The sequence below is a fragment of the Rhinichthys klamathensis genome, unplaced genomic scaffold (genome assembly GCF_029890125.1).
Source record: "Rhinichthys klamathensis goyatoka isolate OS25496 unplaced genomic scaffold, OSU_Roscu_1.1 h1tg000461l_1, whole genome shotgun sequence".
NCBI classification, from domain to species: domain Eukaryota; kingdom Metazoa; phylum Chordata; class Actinopteri; order Cypriniformes; family Leuciscidae; genus Rhinichthys; species Rhinichthys klamathensis.
The window spans coordinates 924306-942805 of NW_026606950.1; the positions used below are offsets into that span (position 1 = coordinate 924306).

Below are 18500 nucleotides of genomic sequence, written 5' to 3' on the forward strand. Positions count from 1 at the left end.
TCACTGAGTCTGTACATGCTCAGGACTTTCCTCAGTTTAGGGTCGCTCACTGTACTCAGGTATCCTGCCAATTCATATGTTCTGTTTAGGGCCAAATAGCATTCCAATTTACTCTGTTTGGCTGTCGCGTCTGTCCAATGTTTGACGTATTTTTCTTTTTGTGTTTTAATAATTTGGTTTGGTCTGGCTATGTTTTTATTGTCAGTTTGTGACGTCAGCTCTGAGACCAATCGGCCGAGGGCGTTCCTCTCTGGCTTCAGCTCTTGGTAGGACAGGGCTTTGTGATGGAGGGTCTGTTCATCGCTATTTTTTAAGTGGGCATGGAATTTAATGGCTCTTTTTTGAATAGTTATTAAAAGGGGGTATAAACCTAATTCTGCTCTACAGGCATTATTTGGGGTTTTGCGCTGAACTCGTAGCAGGATTTTGCACAGCTCGGTCTGCAGAGTCTCCATCGGGTGTTTGTCCCATCTAGTGAACTCTTGGTCTGAGAGTGGACCCCAGACTTCACACCCGTACAGCGCGATGGGCTCTATTACTGTTTTGATTATTTTTAGCCAGATTCTAATTGGGATGTCAATTAGGATATTTCTCTTAATAGCATAAAAAGCTCTCCGTGCCTTGTCTCTCAAGTCGTTTACAGCTTTTTTTAAATTTCCTGTGTTGCTGATATTTATGCCAAGGTAAGTGTAGTCCTGCGTGTGTTCGAGGAGCATGTTGTTCAATTTAAAACTATGATCTTGGTCTTTGCGGCTGGGTCTTTTTTGGAAAATCATTATTTTTGTCTTTTTGGGGTTAACTGACAGGCCCCATGACTGACAGAAGCTGTGCAGGAGGTCTAGATGCTGCTGTAGACCCTCTTTAGTGGGAGACAGCAGCACCAGATCATCAGCGAACAGAAGGCATCTGACCTCAGTGTCCAGTAGAGTAAGGCCAGGTGCTGCAGACTGATCCAGAGCCCTCGCTAGCTCATTTATGTAGATGTTGAAGAGCGTGGGACTTAAGCTGCAGCCCTGTCTCACTCCACGACTCTGAGGGAGGAATTCTGTGTGCTTGTTACCAATTTTAACTGCAAATTTGTTGTTTGTGTACATAGATTTGATGATGTCATATGCTTTTCCTCCAATGCCGCACTGGATTAATTGAAGAAAAAGACCTTCATGCCAAATGGAGTCAAATGCTTTTTTGAAGTCAACAAAGCATGAGAAAATTTTACTTTTGTTTTGGTTGATTTGCTTATCGACTAAGGTATGGAGAGTGTATATGTGGTCTGATGTGCGATATTTTGGTTGGAAGCCAATTTGACACTTGTTTAGAACATTTCTGTCTCTGAGAAAATGGGCTAGTCTGCCGTTTAGGATGTTGCAGAAAAGTTTGCCTAGGTTGCTGTTTACACATATACCACGGTAGTTATTAGGGTCAAATCTGTCTCCGTTTTTATGGATTGGGGTAATAAGACCTTTGTTCCAAATGCTGGGGAATATACCTAAACTCAGGATGATATTGAAGAGCTTTAGAATGGCTAATTTGAATTTGTGGTCTGTGTATTTAATCATTTCATTTAGGATGCCATCGATACCACAGGCTTTTTGCAATTTCAGGGTTTGTATTTTGTCTAATAGTTCGGTTAGTGTTATTGGTTCTGATAGTCTTTGATGGTTGATTCTAAAACCCTTAGTTTGTCATATAGGGCATTTTGTTCCTGATTTCTGTTTATATCACTAAAGAGGTTGGAGAAGTGGTTTACCCAAACATCTCCATTCTGGATAGCTAGTTCTGGATGGTAGGGTTTGTTTAGTGTGTTCCAATGTTTCCAGAACTGGTCGGATTCTAAGGATTCTTCAATTTCCCTGAGTTGACTTTTTGTGTTTTGTTCTTTTTTCTTTCTTAAAGTATTCCTATATTGTTTCAGTTTTTCGTGATAGAGATGACGGATGTTCTCATTGTCAGCATCTCTGTGTTTCTGGTTGGATAGGATTCTTAATTCTTTCCTAAGTTTTTTGCAGTCATTGTCAAACCATTTCTCAGTGGCACTGGCATGTGGTCTTTTTGGTTTTCTTTTTGTGATTTTTAAGTTGGATAATGTTGCTGATACCTCAAATATTCTGTTCAGCTTGTCTACTGCTAGGTTTGTACCTTCACTATTGTGCAGGAAAGGAGTGGCAAGGAATTGATCTAATGGGGCTTGAATTTTCGGTTGACTAATTGTACTTAGATATGTATCTTTACTGTTTTCTTTCCATCTATACATGTAACTCAGTCTGTTGTAAGAACTGTGTTTCCAGTGTCTCCAGCTGAGCCCTTAACCCCTCTCTCTCCTGCTGGAGTCCCTTCACCTCAGTCTGCAGTGTACACAGCTCTCTCCTGAGGCTGTCCCTATCTCTGTGCTTGGCTGTGGGGCTGTTGCTGGTCTGGTCTGTTGTCTGAACTGTTTGCAGGGAGAAGATCATCTCCTTGAGCTGGACCATTTCTCCCTCTAGCTCTGTGAATCTCTCCCTCATGTCAGTGCAATAGCAGTGTGGATGGGGGTCTTTGGTCTGTTCTGTGCTCGAAGGGTCTCTGTGTTCTGTCTGATCCTCGTCTGTGTGGAAGGTGTGGAAGACTGACTCCTCAGGAGGGATAAGTTGGTCGCTGGTAGTGGTCTCTTTCTGTGCTCTGTCTTTGATGCTGAGGAAGTCTTGTTCGAAGAGCCCATTGATGCTTTTTACCACCACTATACCCGTTGTTTTGTAGATATTTACGTTGGTGGTTGTTGTGTCTTCCTCATTTTTTATTTTTGGCTGGAAACCCCCGCAGATGCCTTTTCTTTCAGCTGAGGGGTAGTGTGCAATGATGGCCTTGTGCCATCCATAGGGCTTGTTGGTATGGAATATTAGGTTACTTATGCTGCCATCTTTATGTAGGTCTGCAAAAAGTGTTTCTGGGTTGTCTGTCAGTCTTTTGTTTTTGTAGACTTTCCGTGCCGATTCATTTGTGACATCTTTAGGATAGTGCAGTGGGATGGCCTCCACATACGGGGGTTGTTTAGGCCTGGTGCTGTGGCTGGAGTGTTCAGAACTCTTCTGGGGGCGGGGCCAGGATGATGCACTGGCCATAGTTGATTTAGAATGTAAACATCCAACTGAAAATAACTGCCAGTTTTATGTTTATTTTCTCCCAGTGATGATATAAAGGGATAAAATTAATAAAAAAAGCCAAAAAAGCAGGCAAAAAATATAACTTTCACTGATTTTGTGAGGAAAAATATATATATATATATTTCTTTAAAGTTCAAGTTTCAGTTTTGTCCAAAATGTCTCTTTGTGCTGTGCTGAGCAAAAACTCAGAGAGATGTGAAATTGCACTTTCTGTTCAAGATGTCTTTACCTCTCTTCTTTCTTGAAAGTTTCCTTCTTAGATGTTATGTTGATTATGTTGCTTGATGTCATCCTTTTCATTATAAATATCCTCTTCTGTAGAGGGTAGAGGGTAATCCTGTGCTGATCTTCTCTTGAACTTTCCTCAGATTCAGGTGTAAAAAATTAAATAAAAAATAAAAATAAATAAAAACTGTCCCAATTCAACAAAAACTTCGTCTAGATGTTGTTTTATGTTAAATCTTCTACTTTTCTCTTATTTTGTTGTAAAATAATTCCTATTTTTTATCATTTATCTGGAGCTCAACTCAAGTGTGACCATCTCTCATGGAACTCTCTCTCTCTCTCTCTCTCTCTCCCCCTACCTCTCTCTCTCTCCCCCTACCTCTCTCTACCTCCCTCTCTCTCGCTCTACTTCTCTCTCTCACCTAGGCAACTACATATCACTCCGCCGCTGCTGTAGACTGTGCTAATAAATACAGGGAACAAAGTATAACTATTGCAATGCGATGAATGGGTAGTTTGATTTCTACCATTATTCTCTCAACAGACATTTACATCGATAGTCTGGTGTTATAATTTATCTGCTTTTGGTGAACTGTGGAGTGGGTAAAACTGTTTTTAATGGCAGGCTAGCAGTTACCGTTGACTCGCGACTGGAACGACTGGATGAAAACTGTCTCCACTGATAAATAACACTAAGGCTAACTTGGAAATGAGGCCCGATGTCCAAAATCCTGAACCGCCCCTTTAAGGGCATTATCAGGTTTGGAACAACTTGATAATTTTCATTTTTGGGTGAACTAGCCCTTTAAGTGTACTAAAAAGGGAACAGTTTGAAAAAGAATCTAGCATACATATTGATTGTATTTATATACAAAAGAATATTGCGGCAGTAGTCAGAATATGGTCATATATTTAGAAAAAGAAATGTGCGTGTCTATGTCTATATTCCAATAGCTGTGCAGCGTTATTTTAGTATTATTTACATATTAATAGTGTTTATTTTAATGTGTCCTTGTTACACACGTTACATGTATTTACTATAGTAATAACTATAAATCAGGCATAATAATTACATGCAATTAACCCTCCTGATCCTACCCTAATCCTATAGTAAGTACATGTAGTTAATTATTATTACTCAGTACTTAAATCTGTAATTACACTGTAACAGGGACACATTAAAATAAAGTGTAACCAAAGTTTTTATTAATAATTTGAATAAGCTTTTATTTTTATATTTTCATTGTTTTTAGTAATTTTGTTATGTGCTTTGTCATTTTATTATTTTATATATTACTTTAGGTTTAATTTATTTTTATTTCAGTCTTAGCTTTAGTTTTAGTTTGTATTTATTTCCAGTCAGTAATTTAGTGCTTCAACATCTAACATTTATTAATCTTTATTTAACAAAACTGTTTTTAATAGCATTAGTGTTAGTTCACGATAATAACCCTGAAGCATTTAAAGCCTTAAACAGAATATCGTCGGAAAATGGAGTGCATGTGAACAAGATCCCGACACAAAAAGTGTATTCAGATCTTGTTTTGGTCTATTTTTGCAGTAATTTTTGCAGTAATCTTTCCATTCACATTGTTATTGTTTTTGAAACATTTTCACGACATTCAAAGAAATTCACAAACCTTGTTGTCTGGAGTTCTCCTGTAATTGCTTCAGTCTTCTCCTTTCTCTCGCAGACAGTGGACGATTCTGTAAGTACAGTGATTTTTATTAACAACAAACTCACAGATGAAACACAAAGCTTCAAACAAATGGTTTAAAGTAAGTCCCCATGAATTCAAAATTGACCATACTTACTTTGTTTGCCTAAATTGATCGTTTTGTGGTGAACAATTCATCCATGCAAGTCAATCCACACACACAAAAAAATTTTTGGCTTCGTAATCTTTAATCAAAATCTGAAATTTCCCCTCCCTCTGCATTGGAGGACCTTCCCTGATGATGACGTAGGTTTGACGGTTTGGGCGTCTGCTTAACATCCGTAATCACACCCCTCCAACTGACAGTAGACCATAGACAGTATAAGAAGTGGACAGAGCATCTCATTGGAACTCAGTTGAGACAGTTGAAGCCCATTTCTAGCGATTTTTGAGCACTTCCGTTCCTGACGCGCAGACTCAAACCGACTCAAACTAAGCTTGATGACGTGAGCAACCTGTCTGACAGACGTGACTCTTCTAGTAGCTGTGCGTGAAAATTGCCAACGTTAATCTTGCAGAGACGGGGAACTTGAGCAAAGAGTTCTTTGGCGTGAGTGAGCAGGAGTAAGTTTTCCGTTGCTTTTATGGACTCATTATCTATGGGCTTCTCTCTTGACGGGACGTCCCCCCGATCGCCTGCGAGCTTCTCCTCCTGTCTGTACGGTCATTTCTGTACAGCGCGACAGAGTCGAGTGGTTATGACGCAATCGTTAGCCTATTTTTACTAAAACTGTTTCTACGGGGCCATAGTGTAACATAGAAGGTAATGGAGCACTTTATACATTGTCGTGTTTCTTTAGAAATAAATAATGGACAAATGGAGTCTTTAAACGCCTCAGATGTAAAGTTATTCGCTGTCAAAGTGACGCCAAAATGAATGGGAGTCAATGGAAATGCTAACGCAAGTGAAGTTCTGCTACAAGATGGCGATACCCGGCAGGCTTTAACTTCCGGTCGATGGATTACCCCCTTGCAGTAGACAGGCTGAATGAAAACACCTACTTTTCTAGATCCAATCAGGTGCTAAGTGGGGGGAAAAGCCACGCCCACTATTTTTCCTCATTTAGTATTCCGTTTCTCTCGGAAATACGTCACAACACTGGAGAAAAGTCGTTTGCAACTTCCGGTTCACGGGGACTTTAAGGGTGCTTTCACACCTGCCTCATTTAGTTCGTTTTCCCCCTTGGTGTGGTTTGTTTGGGCAGGTGTGAAACAGCAATCACACTCGGGTGCGCACCAAAAGCGGCCCAAACAAGCGTACCGAGACATCCTCGAAGAGTTGGTCTCGGTACGCTTTCAAACGAACTCTGGAGCGGTTCGTTTGTGGTGAGAACGTGATCCGACCTCGAACAGACCCAACTGCCAAAGAACTGCGCATTTTTGGACTAACCCAGCTGCCGTAGTCAAACAAAACTATTATTTAGATTGTCAATAGCGCTCCCTTTAAGCCATGACTTACGTTCTGCACTCTCACTAAAACCCTCCTCATGAACACTGAAGACGTCCGCACTGCACAGTGAATCTCTCATTTATATCGCATCTAGACTTTGTTGTTTATGAGGGGATTTGCGAAAGGATAAAGCTTGTGCTGATTCTGAACATTGTGAGCGAATTCTCCGCATGTCTGCCGGATTTTGCTCCTCTTTGTTCACTTCCAGGAGTTCTGTTGGAGTGATGTGGATGTTGTCATGTGACTGCATTTTGGTTCGTTTCATCAACTGATTCTTCCCAGAGAAATCAGTGTGGTGTGAAAATGAACCAAAACGCCTGAAAATGATACAAAGTATAATTTTTCGCCCTTGATCCGGACCAAATGAACCGAACTACAGATGTGAAAGCACCCTAAAAAGAAACCTGATGCCATGGGAAATATCAGATTACTGCACATGCGTTATCTTCTTTATATGGATATCCTGTATAAAGCAGTTTAACACAGTCCCCAATGCTGCACCTGCTGTTCTGGAGTGTCTTTGGATGAGAGATCGGTAGGTCTGTTCTTCTCGGGGTTACTCTGGGCTTCCTGTGCACGGTTTATTGATAGGATATCTTCAGGAAGAGGCGGCAGAGGTCTGGGCATGGCTTTGACCTGAACATACAAAGGTTTTAGTGAGTAAGATCAGCGACACACAATATAAAGAGAATGTGAATTCATTCTGGTTTGTAGTAATTCTTTGATAAAAAGATGTCAAATAATCATTAAGTTATAAAATACAAGATTTCCAATGCTCAAGCTACTCACTTGATGAGTGTTGTGTTCACGCAGAGACGTGTCCTTCTTCCTCTGCCGGCGCTGACGTGACAGGGATGGTTCGGAGGAAGAGGAAGGAGGAGGAAGAACGGCTCTGCTTTCATCTGAGAGCGATGTGGACTCGGGATTGCATGGCTCCTAAATGTTATTACAAGTAATGTTTAAATATTATTTAAAGGATTATATTAATATTTATAATAAAAAATATAAAGAAGAAATATTTTTGTAATATAGAGCAGCAACAACAATTAATAAATGATTTGCACAAAAAGTCATTGTATTTCAATCACCAATCTGAAAAACAAAAGCAATAATAACACAGGTTTTAAAGTAAATATTTGTACTATTAATAAGGTAACACTTTACAATAAGGTTCATTAGTTAACATTAGTAAATGTATTACCTAACATGAACTAACAATGAGGAATACATTTGTTACAGTATTTATTCATCTTTGTTAATGTTAGTTAATAAAAATCCAGCTGTTTATTCATGTTTGTTCACAGCGCATTAACTAATGTTAACAAACACAACCTTTGGTTTTAATAACGTGTTGGTAAATGTTGAATATAATATTAACTAAGATTAATAAATGCTGAAGAAGTATTGTTCATTGTTAGTTCATGTTAACTAAGGTTAAATAATGAACCTAATTGTAAAGTGTTACCATTAATAATAATATAAACAATTAAGTAAATAAATATTTGTATAATATTTATATAACTATATACATTTATGTCAAGTATACATTTTACAATATAAAACAATATACAGTACATTTTCATAAATATCTTTAAATAAAATTATTTAAAATGAGAAAGAAAGAAAGAAAGAAAGAAAGAAAGAAAGAAAGAAAGAAAGAAAGAAAGAAAGAAAGAAAGAAAGAAAGAAAGAAAGAAAGAAAGAAAGGGAACAGTGTTTTACCATTAAAATGACAGGAACAGGCTTGAGTAGTTTCTCTGTGGAGTCTAAACTTCCCTGCAATGTGAAGGAAACAAAAATACATTGTCTTTAGAATGAATTAATGAATGAATGAATCAATCAATCAATCGATCAAATAAATTAAAGGGATAGTTCCTGAAAACTGAAAGTTCTGTGATCTTCTACTCACCCTGATGTTGGTCCAAACCTGTACGACTTTCTTTCTTGTGTGGAACACAAAATATGACATTTCAAAGAACATGATTGGTAACCAAACAGTTTTAGTATGGACAAAAACAGACATTTTTTCTATATATCTCCTTTCATGTTCCACACAAGAAAGAAAGAAAGAAAGAAAGTCATACAGGTTTGGAATGACATGAGAGTGAGTGAATAATGACAGAATTAAAGGGATAGTTCACCCAAACATGTAAACTCTGTCAGTAGTTACTCTCCCTCATGATGTTCAACCCCGTAAGACTTTCGTTCATCTTCAGAACACAAATGAAGATATTTGATTAAATCTGAGAGCTGGATCACTCCTCCATAGGCTTCTTAAGGGATCGAAACTGGCCGGCCCAAAAGTTATGAAAGACATCGTTAAAATAGTCCGAGTGACGACAGCGGCTCAACCTTAAGTTTATCAAGCGACGAGAATACTTTTTGTGCGCAAAAAACAAACAAAAATAACGACTTTATTCAACTCTTCATTTCCTTCTCTGTGGGCCGTGAGATTTCACGTAGTGTAACAGCGCAGCGCTTCTGTGTTGTACGTCACACACACACACACATGACCAGCGTCGGCCAATAGTGAGCCTGTGTGTGACGTACAACACAGAAGCTTTCCGCACTTTCACTACGTGTGAAGGACTGATGATGTAAAACTCCGGACGAGTCTTTTTTTGCGCACACCAGTTTTTTAACACAGCAGTCTGACATAAAGGGGGGGTGAAACACTCAGTTTCAGTCAATCTCATGTTAATCTTGAGTACCTATAGAGTAATATTGCATCCATAATATCTCCAAAAAGTCTTTAGTTTTATTATATTTATAAAAGAAAGATAGGCTGTACCGAGTCTTTCCGGAAAAAGCAGAGCGGGTGGAGGCGTGCCGTGTGGGCGGAGCTAACACGCCGATAGACACACACACAGATATTTGAAGCAGTTCTACTCACCGCCTGCGGTTCCAAAGCAAGACCGTTAACCTTTAGAGTTGGGACTGATCCATCCTTGAGAACTAAACGATTAGCAAATCCAGCTTCGAACTGGGCCTTGTTTATAAAAAAATCATCCTCGAAATGCATGGAACAAACAAGAACACTTGCACAACTGTGTTGATGTTCTGGAAAAACAAACTCCATCCACTGGTCCCTTAACGCTTGATTCTTTGGGAATCTGTGCAGTGTTGTCTTGCCTTGGCAACCGAAAACACACTTCTTTGGTGACATATTGCAGCGCAGCCGATGCACAGCGCTTTGATGGGCATAGGTTACGGCTATCGCTCTACAGCTGCGCGCGCGCCCTTCCGAGAGAAGTGCCCTTAGGACCGTATAAGGAAATTCCGGCGCATCTGACGTCATACGCACCCATACTCGAAAAAAACGTTCCGAAACTTGTGACAATCAGGAAGGAGTATTTTGAGAACAGAAATACTCAATCAAACGTACAACTTAATTTTTGAAACTTTGTCCATGTTTAGCATGGGAATCCAACTCTTTAACAGTGTAAAAAACTCACTATGCATGAAATAGCATTTCACCCCCCCTTTAATGACTGAGACCTAATAGTGTGACATGGCTTCCAGCGGGGATCATGCTCGACTCGTACAGTCTGACAAGCAACAGTCGTAAATAACTATTATAAATCGTACAGTGTGCAACCGGCTTTATATTAAAGGACAAGTTGGGTATTTTACACTTAAAGCCCTGTTTTAAGATCGTTTCTGATGAAATAGAACGGTTGAGATTGACATTTGGACACATGCTGCTGGCCCGAGAACAGGTTTATTGTAGTTTTTGTCCAACTCCATTGACTTGACTTGGACAAAAACCACGATAAAACCGGTTGGAAAGCATCTTTTGCAGCGATGTTTGTGTGAGCATATCAGTGAACACCCCAGACCACTCGCTGAGTTTCACGTCTTTGTAAACTAAAGTTTAATGCGTTTTAGGTAGGATTGTTCCAGTGCACCTATGCAACCATTGTGGAAGTGGGGGGTGCAACCACAGAAACAGCAGCATGTGTCCAAATTTCAATCTTAACCGTTTTATTTCATCAGAAACGATCTTAAAACAGGGCTTTAAGTGTAAAATACCCAACTTGTCCTTTAAGCAAACCTATCAGAAGCTTTGATTGGTTCCATCACAGTAACGTACCTCGCTCTCCTCAGTTGAACTTCCAGTGGGAACATCCTGTATGACACAAGCATTGCTGTGATTATCGTCAGCAGCCGTTGAAGTTCTTTGGCTGTCGGTCTTTCTCTCAGCACTGTGATGTTGTTCAGTGGGCTCGTACGGGAGGTCCTCCACCCCTGCCTCCTGCAGGAGCTTCATGGTGTCATCTTTGAGATCCATACTTGCTTCAAGAGCCTTGTTCTTGGGTCGATCTGCAGGTTTGGGAGCATTTGAGCTTTCTGATCTCAATCCATCCGCTGACATCTTATCCTCCGTCCTGCTGACACCAGACTCTTGTTTCAGAGGGTGTGTCTGAGGAGGACTGGGATCTTCTTTCTTCATGCTCACAGATGGAGGCTTGTGGTTTTGATGGCTGCTGGGCTTTGGCTGTGGCGGCTTGGCTTTTCTTTGTTTCTGGGATTGGATTTCAATGTCTATATTGCTAATAGTGGCTAAAGATTGGCCTGTTGAGTTAAGAATGTCCCGACTGGGAGATTTTGGGGGCAAGGGTGGGTTAGGAACCACATTTTCCACTGCACCGTTACAGAGTTGTTGTCGGTTCAAGTTATTTTCTTCAACCTATGAAATGTGGAAAACAAAACAGATGAACTGAGATCATGTCCACACACATGGTCTTAAAATCAGCAACTTGGCAGCTTCATCCTACCTTTTTTCTTCTGGTCTTTGACTCAGAGTTAAAACACTGTGGATGAACTTCATGATTTGGTTTGGTTGAGCCATCTGATCCGGCACTGGGTTTGCTGTTCACTGCATTTTTCCGTGATTTGGCAGTTTTCCTGTTAGATCAGTAACAGGACAGACCATTGTAAACAAGGGGTGAAAACGTACACAAAATAATTCGTACACATGTACCAAATGAATACAGTATTGTTTTAATCAGTGCACGTGTGGAACTTCTCTGTGTGCGGAATGTCATTTTAAACTCTGATTTTCCTCCTTATGTGGGGCAATATCGTTTAAATCAATAGGTGCCGTGGGGCACCTAAAGGATTATTAGGAACACCATACTAATACTGTGTTTGACCCCCTTTCGCCTTCAGAACTGCCTTAATTCTACGTGGCATTGATTCAACAAGGTGCTGAAAGCATTCTTTAGAAATGTTGGCCCATATTGATAGGATAGCATCTTGCAGTTGATGGATATTTGTGGGATGCACATCCAGGGCACGAAGCTCCCGTTCCACCACATCCCAAAGATGCTCTATTGGGTTGAGATCTGGTGACTGTGGGGGCCATTTTAGTACAGTGAAACTCATTGTCATGTTCAAGAAACCAATTTGAAATGATTCAAGCTTTGTGCCATGGTGCATTATCCTGCTGGAAGTAGCCATCAGAGGATGGGTACATGGTGGCCATAAAGGGATGGACATGGTCAGAAACAATGCTCAGGTAGGCCGTGGCATTTAAACGATGCCCAATTGGCACTTAGGGGCCTAAAGTGTGCCAAGAAAACATCCCCCACACCATTACACCACCACCACCAGCCTGCACAGTGGTAACAAGGCATGATGGATCCATGTTCTCATTCTGTTTACGCCAAATTCTGACTCTACCATCTGAATGTCTCAACAGAAATCGAGACTCATCAGACCAGGCAACATTTTTCCAGTCTTCAACTGTCCAATTTTGGTGAGCTCTTGCAAATTGTAGCCTCTTTTTCCTATTTGTAGTGGAGATGAGTGGTACCCGGTGGGGTCTTCTGCTGTTGTAGCCCATCCGCCTCAAGGTTGTGAGTGTTGTGGCTTCACAAATGCTTTGCTGCATACCTCGGTTGTAACGAGTGGTTATTTCAGTCAAAGTTGCTCTTCTATCAGCTTGAATCAGTCGGCCCATTCTCCTCTGACCTCTAGCATCAACAAGGCATTTTCGCCCACAGGACTGCCGCATACTGGATGTTTTTCCCTTTTCACACCATTCTCTGTAAACCCTAGAAATGGTTGTGCGTGAAAATCCCAGTAACTGAGCAGATTGTAAAATACTCAGACCGGCCCGTCTGGCACCAACAACCATGCCACGCTCAAAATTGCTTAAATCACCTTTCTTTCCCATTCTGACATTCAGTTTGGAGTTCAGGAGATTGTCTTGACCAGGACCACACCCCTAAATGCATTGAAGCAACTGCCATGTGATTGGTTGATTAGATAATTGCATTAATGAGAAATTGAACAGGTGTTCCTAATAATCCTTTAGCTGAGTGTACTTTGATGTTGCAACACATCTGAAAAATAATAAAGCACACAGAGTGAGTTGCTCCCGAATAAGTGCACAATCCAACCGGTCTTAAACATGAGAAATGCTTTAAATTAAGCACTTCAAACTAAATCATAAACCTACATAGCTTTCCTCACTGTCAGCGCACAATTCAAATCTTACAGATGTATACTTACCTGTAAATGTTACAAATTCAAGTTTTTTAATTTCTCATAAAGGATTATCCTGACAGAAAGCGAGTCAGAATTTAACTTTAAATTTGCAGACTTCAATGAACAAGTGCCGGAGAGCATGTGTGTCAAATAGATGGAGGATTAGAACGAGAACCTTATTCTAAAATATTTGGCTAACATATTAGCATCAACAAGTAAAAGCACTTCAAATCTCTTCCGCCAATTACAAAAGCAGCATAAACTGCAGTGTATGCAGCAATATTGACAGACTTTTTTTACTTTTTTTATTTAAAAAACCCCAAAAAAACATGGTTAGTTTTTCCCCCTCCTGTACCAAAAACATACCAAACCAAGGTATGTCCCGAAGCGTCATCTTTGTGTACCGTTACAACTAGTGATGCACCGATGTATCCGCCGCTTATTTTTATAGGGCAATTTTTTATCAATTTAAAACCATCGGTATATCGGCTACAGCATGAAAAAGCCGATATTACAAACAGATGGTTTACTGTGTGAAGACACTGAGATGTATAATGTCTGTTGCACAATCCAACGCTTTTTCTTTGGGTAAAATAATTAAATACTTGCCAAAACAAATTGAAATCAGCAGAGCTCAACAATAAGGACTGCCTGGGGGAAGCATGAACAACGCGCGGGACAACTGATGGAGCGGTGACTCTTCCAATCAGGCCAGCGCTGCATCTTCACGAAAGTTTATCCTTTGCACGTGTCTATAAAGCTGCAGTCCGTAGCTTTTTTTGGGTTAAAAAATTTCCAAAATACATATTTAAGAAAATACATAACTAGCCAGTGTTCAGAACTCTCTGCTTGCCGTAGCTCGATTCAAAGCGGTAAGCTTGTAATAATGTTTTTAATTCCAGTGGTACTGGTGGATTTCCGCGGGAGATTCGAGCATGTCTTTGCGTCATTACGTCACATCTGTACACACACATCTGCACACACACATCTGCACACACACACATCTGTACACACACACATCTGTACACACACACATCTGTACACACACACATCTGTACACACACACATCTGTACACACACACATCTGTACACACACACATCAGTACACACACACATCAGTACACACACACATCTGTACACACACACATCTGTACACACACACATCTGTACACACACACATCTGTACACACACACATCTGTACACACACACATCTGTACACACACACATCTGTACACACACCTGTACACACACATCAGTACACACACATCAGTACACACACATCTGTACACACACATCTGTACACACAAATCTGTACACACACACACATCTGTACACACACACATCTGTACACACACACATCTGTACACACACACATCTGTACACACACACACATCTGTACACACACACACATCTGTACACACACACATCTGTACACACACACATCAGTACACACACACACATCTGTACACACACATCTGTACACACACATCTGTACACACACATCTGTACACACACATCAGTACACACACATGAGTACACACACATCTGTACACACACACATCTGTACACACACACATCTGTACACACACACATCTGTACACACACACACATCTTCTGTACACACACACACATCTGTACACACACACATCAGTACACACACACATCAGTACACACACATCTGTACACACACACATCAGTACACACACACATCAGTACACACACACATCAGTACACACACATCTGTACACAAAGAAGAGTCTCGGCTAGTCGGCTATATTGCGTGTGAGGATGCTGGAGGTGGAGATTTATAGCCTTTTCTCACAGCTCTTGATATAATTAAACTTATCAATTTGATGGTGGATCCAGAAAGGATCAAACGACGATCACCAGTGACAACAGATTCACCCGCTGTAACATGCAGAAGACTTCGTTCGGACTTCGGAGCGGCTACAGAAAAAAAGAGACTGCAACCGGCCCATGCGAAAACAAGGATAATATCGGAAGGACATTACAGTCACGCAATGCTGACGTTGTTAACATTAACAATTTGAGAACAAAGTATAATTTGTACGGTTTTGCGTGATATGATAACTTATAAGCGATTGTTAGATTTAATCAGCGCGATTTACTGCAATGTCAGAACCAGAACAAAGGTGGATGTTTCTTACTAGTTCAGATTACATTTCCCGGTGAAAATTCTTATGTTGGTCATACTTCCAAAAAGAATAATCTGTGATTCTGAATGCCAGTATCGACACCGGCGGCGACTGACAGACACACACTCTCTTCAAACACTGTGTTCATCCGCGCTGTGCCGTGTCGAGGGTGTTGAAGTACAACTCATGTAAAGTTGATAATTCCGCGAATGACTGCAATTGCAGATTTCGAACAGAGATGGCGACAAAGAGGAAAACCTACGGACTGCAGCTTTAAGCATTGCTCATTTAAATATTCAAGCGCAAGAAGACGCGAAAGAGAACTCAATTCTGCTCACAGTGTGAGAGGTTTTATGTGCGCACGCATACAAAGTACACGCCTGAAAAGCCACGTCTCAGGGCACAAATACTGAATTGAGTTCTCTTTCACTTCTAATTCACACAAATGTATATCAAAATGCATACCTTGGCGAGTCTCCTTGTAAACATAGTTGGTTATCAGAGGCGGACAGAGTACACAGCTTCATTACTTGAGTAAAAGTACAGATACCCCTTGCAAAATTTTACTCAAGTACAAGTAAAGTACTACAGTCAGATGTCTACTTAAGTAAAATTACTGAAGTACTTGTTTTTAAAAGTACTTGAGTATCAAGAGTACATTTTCTAAATATTGCATTACTACTGCCACAGTGCCTACATTTATGCACAGAAACGTCCCACATGGAGTTATGAAAAATGTTAATGTTAATACCTTGGAGAATGTAAAAGGAATTGAAAGTAAAATCAAGTCATTTTCATCTTTTTACCATGTTGCTTTATTTAACATTTAAGAAAATGTCTGAAAATTCAGAAAATTTAAATAGTCTGGCGAGGTGGGGCCACGGGTTGGCACATTCCCGGGATGGACCTGCTGCGTCTCCATCCATGGTTTCGTCTCTTATCTAAATCTGACCATGGAGTTGACTTTGGCGGAAAGCTGAAGGTGATTGCTGATAGGCTGTCTCAATATTGGCGCCTGCACAATCCAATCACGTTTGAGAGGGAAACAACAAATTGAGGGTTTCCGAGATTTTTCTTTTTTCCTTTTTTTTTTTTTAGAAGTAGTAACGGGTACTCACGGTTATGGATAGAAATGTCGTGGAGTAAAGAGTACAATATTTGCCTCTCAAATGTACTTGAGAAAAGTCATGAGTACTCCACAAAAATGATACTCGAGTAAAGTACAGATCCCTCAAAATTGTACTTAAGTACTGTACTCAAGTAAATGTACTGTACCGTTACTCTCCAGCTCTGTTGGTTATGTCTTAAATTAATGTAAACAGTCGCTTGTGTGCCAGTATATTGAATCCGTGCAGCTCTTAAAGTGACAGCAGCCTAATATTCCTGCAGCGCTGCTGTCTGTTTTAGAGTTAATCAACAAACTACATCACTACTCTTGACTAAATAACTTTTGTAGCTTTAATAAAGATGAATGTATATTTCATTTATACAATAAATAATATATTTAGCATTTTATTACTTAATTTCAGTAACTACTGTTAGCCCTACCTGAAAAGCACTGTTTCTTTCATATGCATCTTTGTTCTGTTGTATTAGTTCTTATGTTATGTCGGTCTTTTTGGCCTAGCAAACTTTGTAGTTTTTTTCACATGCTTTTGCAACAGGACGCGGCGCTGCGCTGTGAAACCCATTCATTTCAATGGCTTGCGCCGCGCGAGGACGTTTTGAAAGCGCAAGCGGATCTAGCTAGACCGGAAACAAAACAACAGGCACGCCGCACACACTCGTTTGGGCTTGCGAGCCGGCCAAATAGTAGTTTAACGTTAAGATTTGAGTGGATGACGAGCGCGAGACGCCGAAATGGATGCCAATAAGATTCTGAATGGAAAGTTTACTTTTAAAAAGTTGCCAAATGGTTCCATTGACGAGACCAAAGTGATCTGTGTGTTTTGTCGTTGTGACCTGAGCTATCATCATCGCAGCGCGTCCAGTCTGAAATACCACTGATGATGGCCAAGCACACACACACACACACACACACACACACACACACACACACACACAGCTGATCCGAATTCTCCGCCCCCTCGTCAATTTCAGGACCTCGTCAGTATTTCTTTCACCCTTTTATTGATGGACAGTGTTACATTGTGTGAGAGATTATTTGCTCCAAGTGAGAATGTTAGGGTGAAATAGAACACTGTATATGTCAATATTGTTTTCAATAAAAAACATTTGCACAAAGCAAGCCGATCCACTTTTCCATGTTGATAAGAGCATTAAAATTAGAAAAATAACGGGACAAAAAGAAATCAAGAGACATTTAGAATAGATAAAAATGTGCGATTAATTGCGATTAACTATGACATTAATGCGATTAATCGCGATTAAATATTTTAATCGTTTGACAGCACTAATTAAAACGCTAATCTATTTTAAATGACAAAAGATTAAACAAGAGAGCAAATGACAAATATCGGTTTTTGGACAATATTTGTTTGTTAAAAATGGCGAATCCCTAGTTACAAACCTATTGAAATCTTTTTATTTGAATTGTATTGGAGAGGTAGGAATAAGCACATACTCTTTTGTGGCCTCCAGGAACATGGAGATCTGGTGTTTAATATACGGCTGTCGGAGGATGTGTTTGACGTCCGGCCTGTCCTCTGGTTTCTTACACAGCATCCGCTTTATCAGTTCTCCCAGCTGGGGGTCGTACTTACTCGGCATCTGGGGCAGCTGAATATTAAAAATGAATAATTAATAATACTGTTAATATAATATGAGGAAGGATGAAATGAGTACTGATATGAATGGAAAGCTCTTTAGATCTGACAAATGCAAATATTCGCAGTTCAGCAGTGAAACAGACGAGGAATATAATCGTCCTACCTTCCCTTCTACGATCCGATAGACGAGAGAGTTCATGTCTTTTGCGTTGAAGGCATGTTTTAGAGTTGCCATCTCGTACACGCAACATCCCAGAGCCCATATGTCCGACTGCAAACACAAACAAACATAACTGAAATGAACAGACATAATGATTCATCTTAAACACATTTGGTTACCCTAAAAATCCAGGTTACCCTAAAATTAAAATTTTTTTAAAAAGAAGCTATTTTAGGACTGTTGAGATTTCTGTCTTAAAAATTAAGAAATCCTCAGACATTTTATGTTTGATATTTTACTTGAGTTTTTTTTTTTTTCAAACCAATTCTCCATTACATTATGTAACCTTTTACATTTCAAATAATATTTTATATAAGAATATACACTCACCTAAAGGATTATTAGGAACACCTGTTCAATTTCTCATTA

The 18500-nt window shown here is 40.0% G+C and overlaps 1 protein-coding gene across 1 annotated transcript in view; it reads right to left on the reverse strand.

Annotated features, from left to right (window-relative positions):
- Positions 1-18500, reverse strand: part of nek4 (NIMA-related kinase 4) — a 32935-nt gene that overhangs the window by 9136 nt on the left and 5299 nt on the right. Inside the window, exons 4-11 of the mRNA XM_056236704.1 lie at positions 18075-18182; positions 17767-17921; positions 11309-11438; positions 10624-11220; positions 8253-8306; positions 7320-7466; positions 7032-7166; positions 5003-5069 (exon numbers count right to left, since the gene is read on the reverse strand). Of these exons, the coding sequence (XP_056092679.1) occupies positions 5003-5069; positions 7032-7166; positions 7320-7466; positions 8253-8306; positions 10624-11220; positions 11309-11438; positions 17767-17921; positions 18075-18182 (1393 nt within the window). The remainder of the gene's footprint in view (positions 1-5002; positions 5070-7031; positions 7167-7319; positions 7467-8252; positions 8307-10623; positions 11221-11308; positions 11439-17766; positions 17922-18074; positions 18183-18500) is intronic.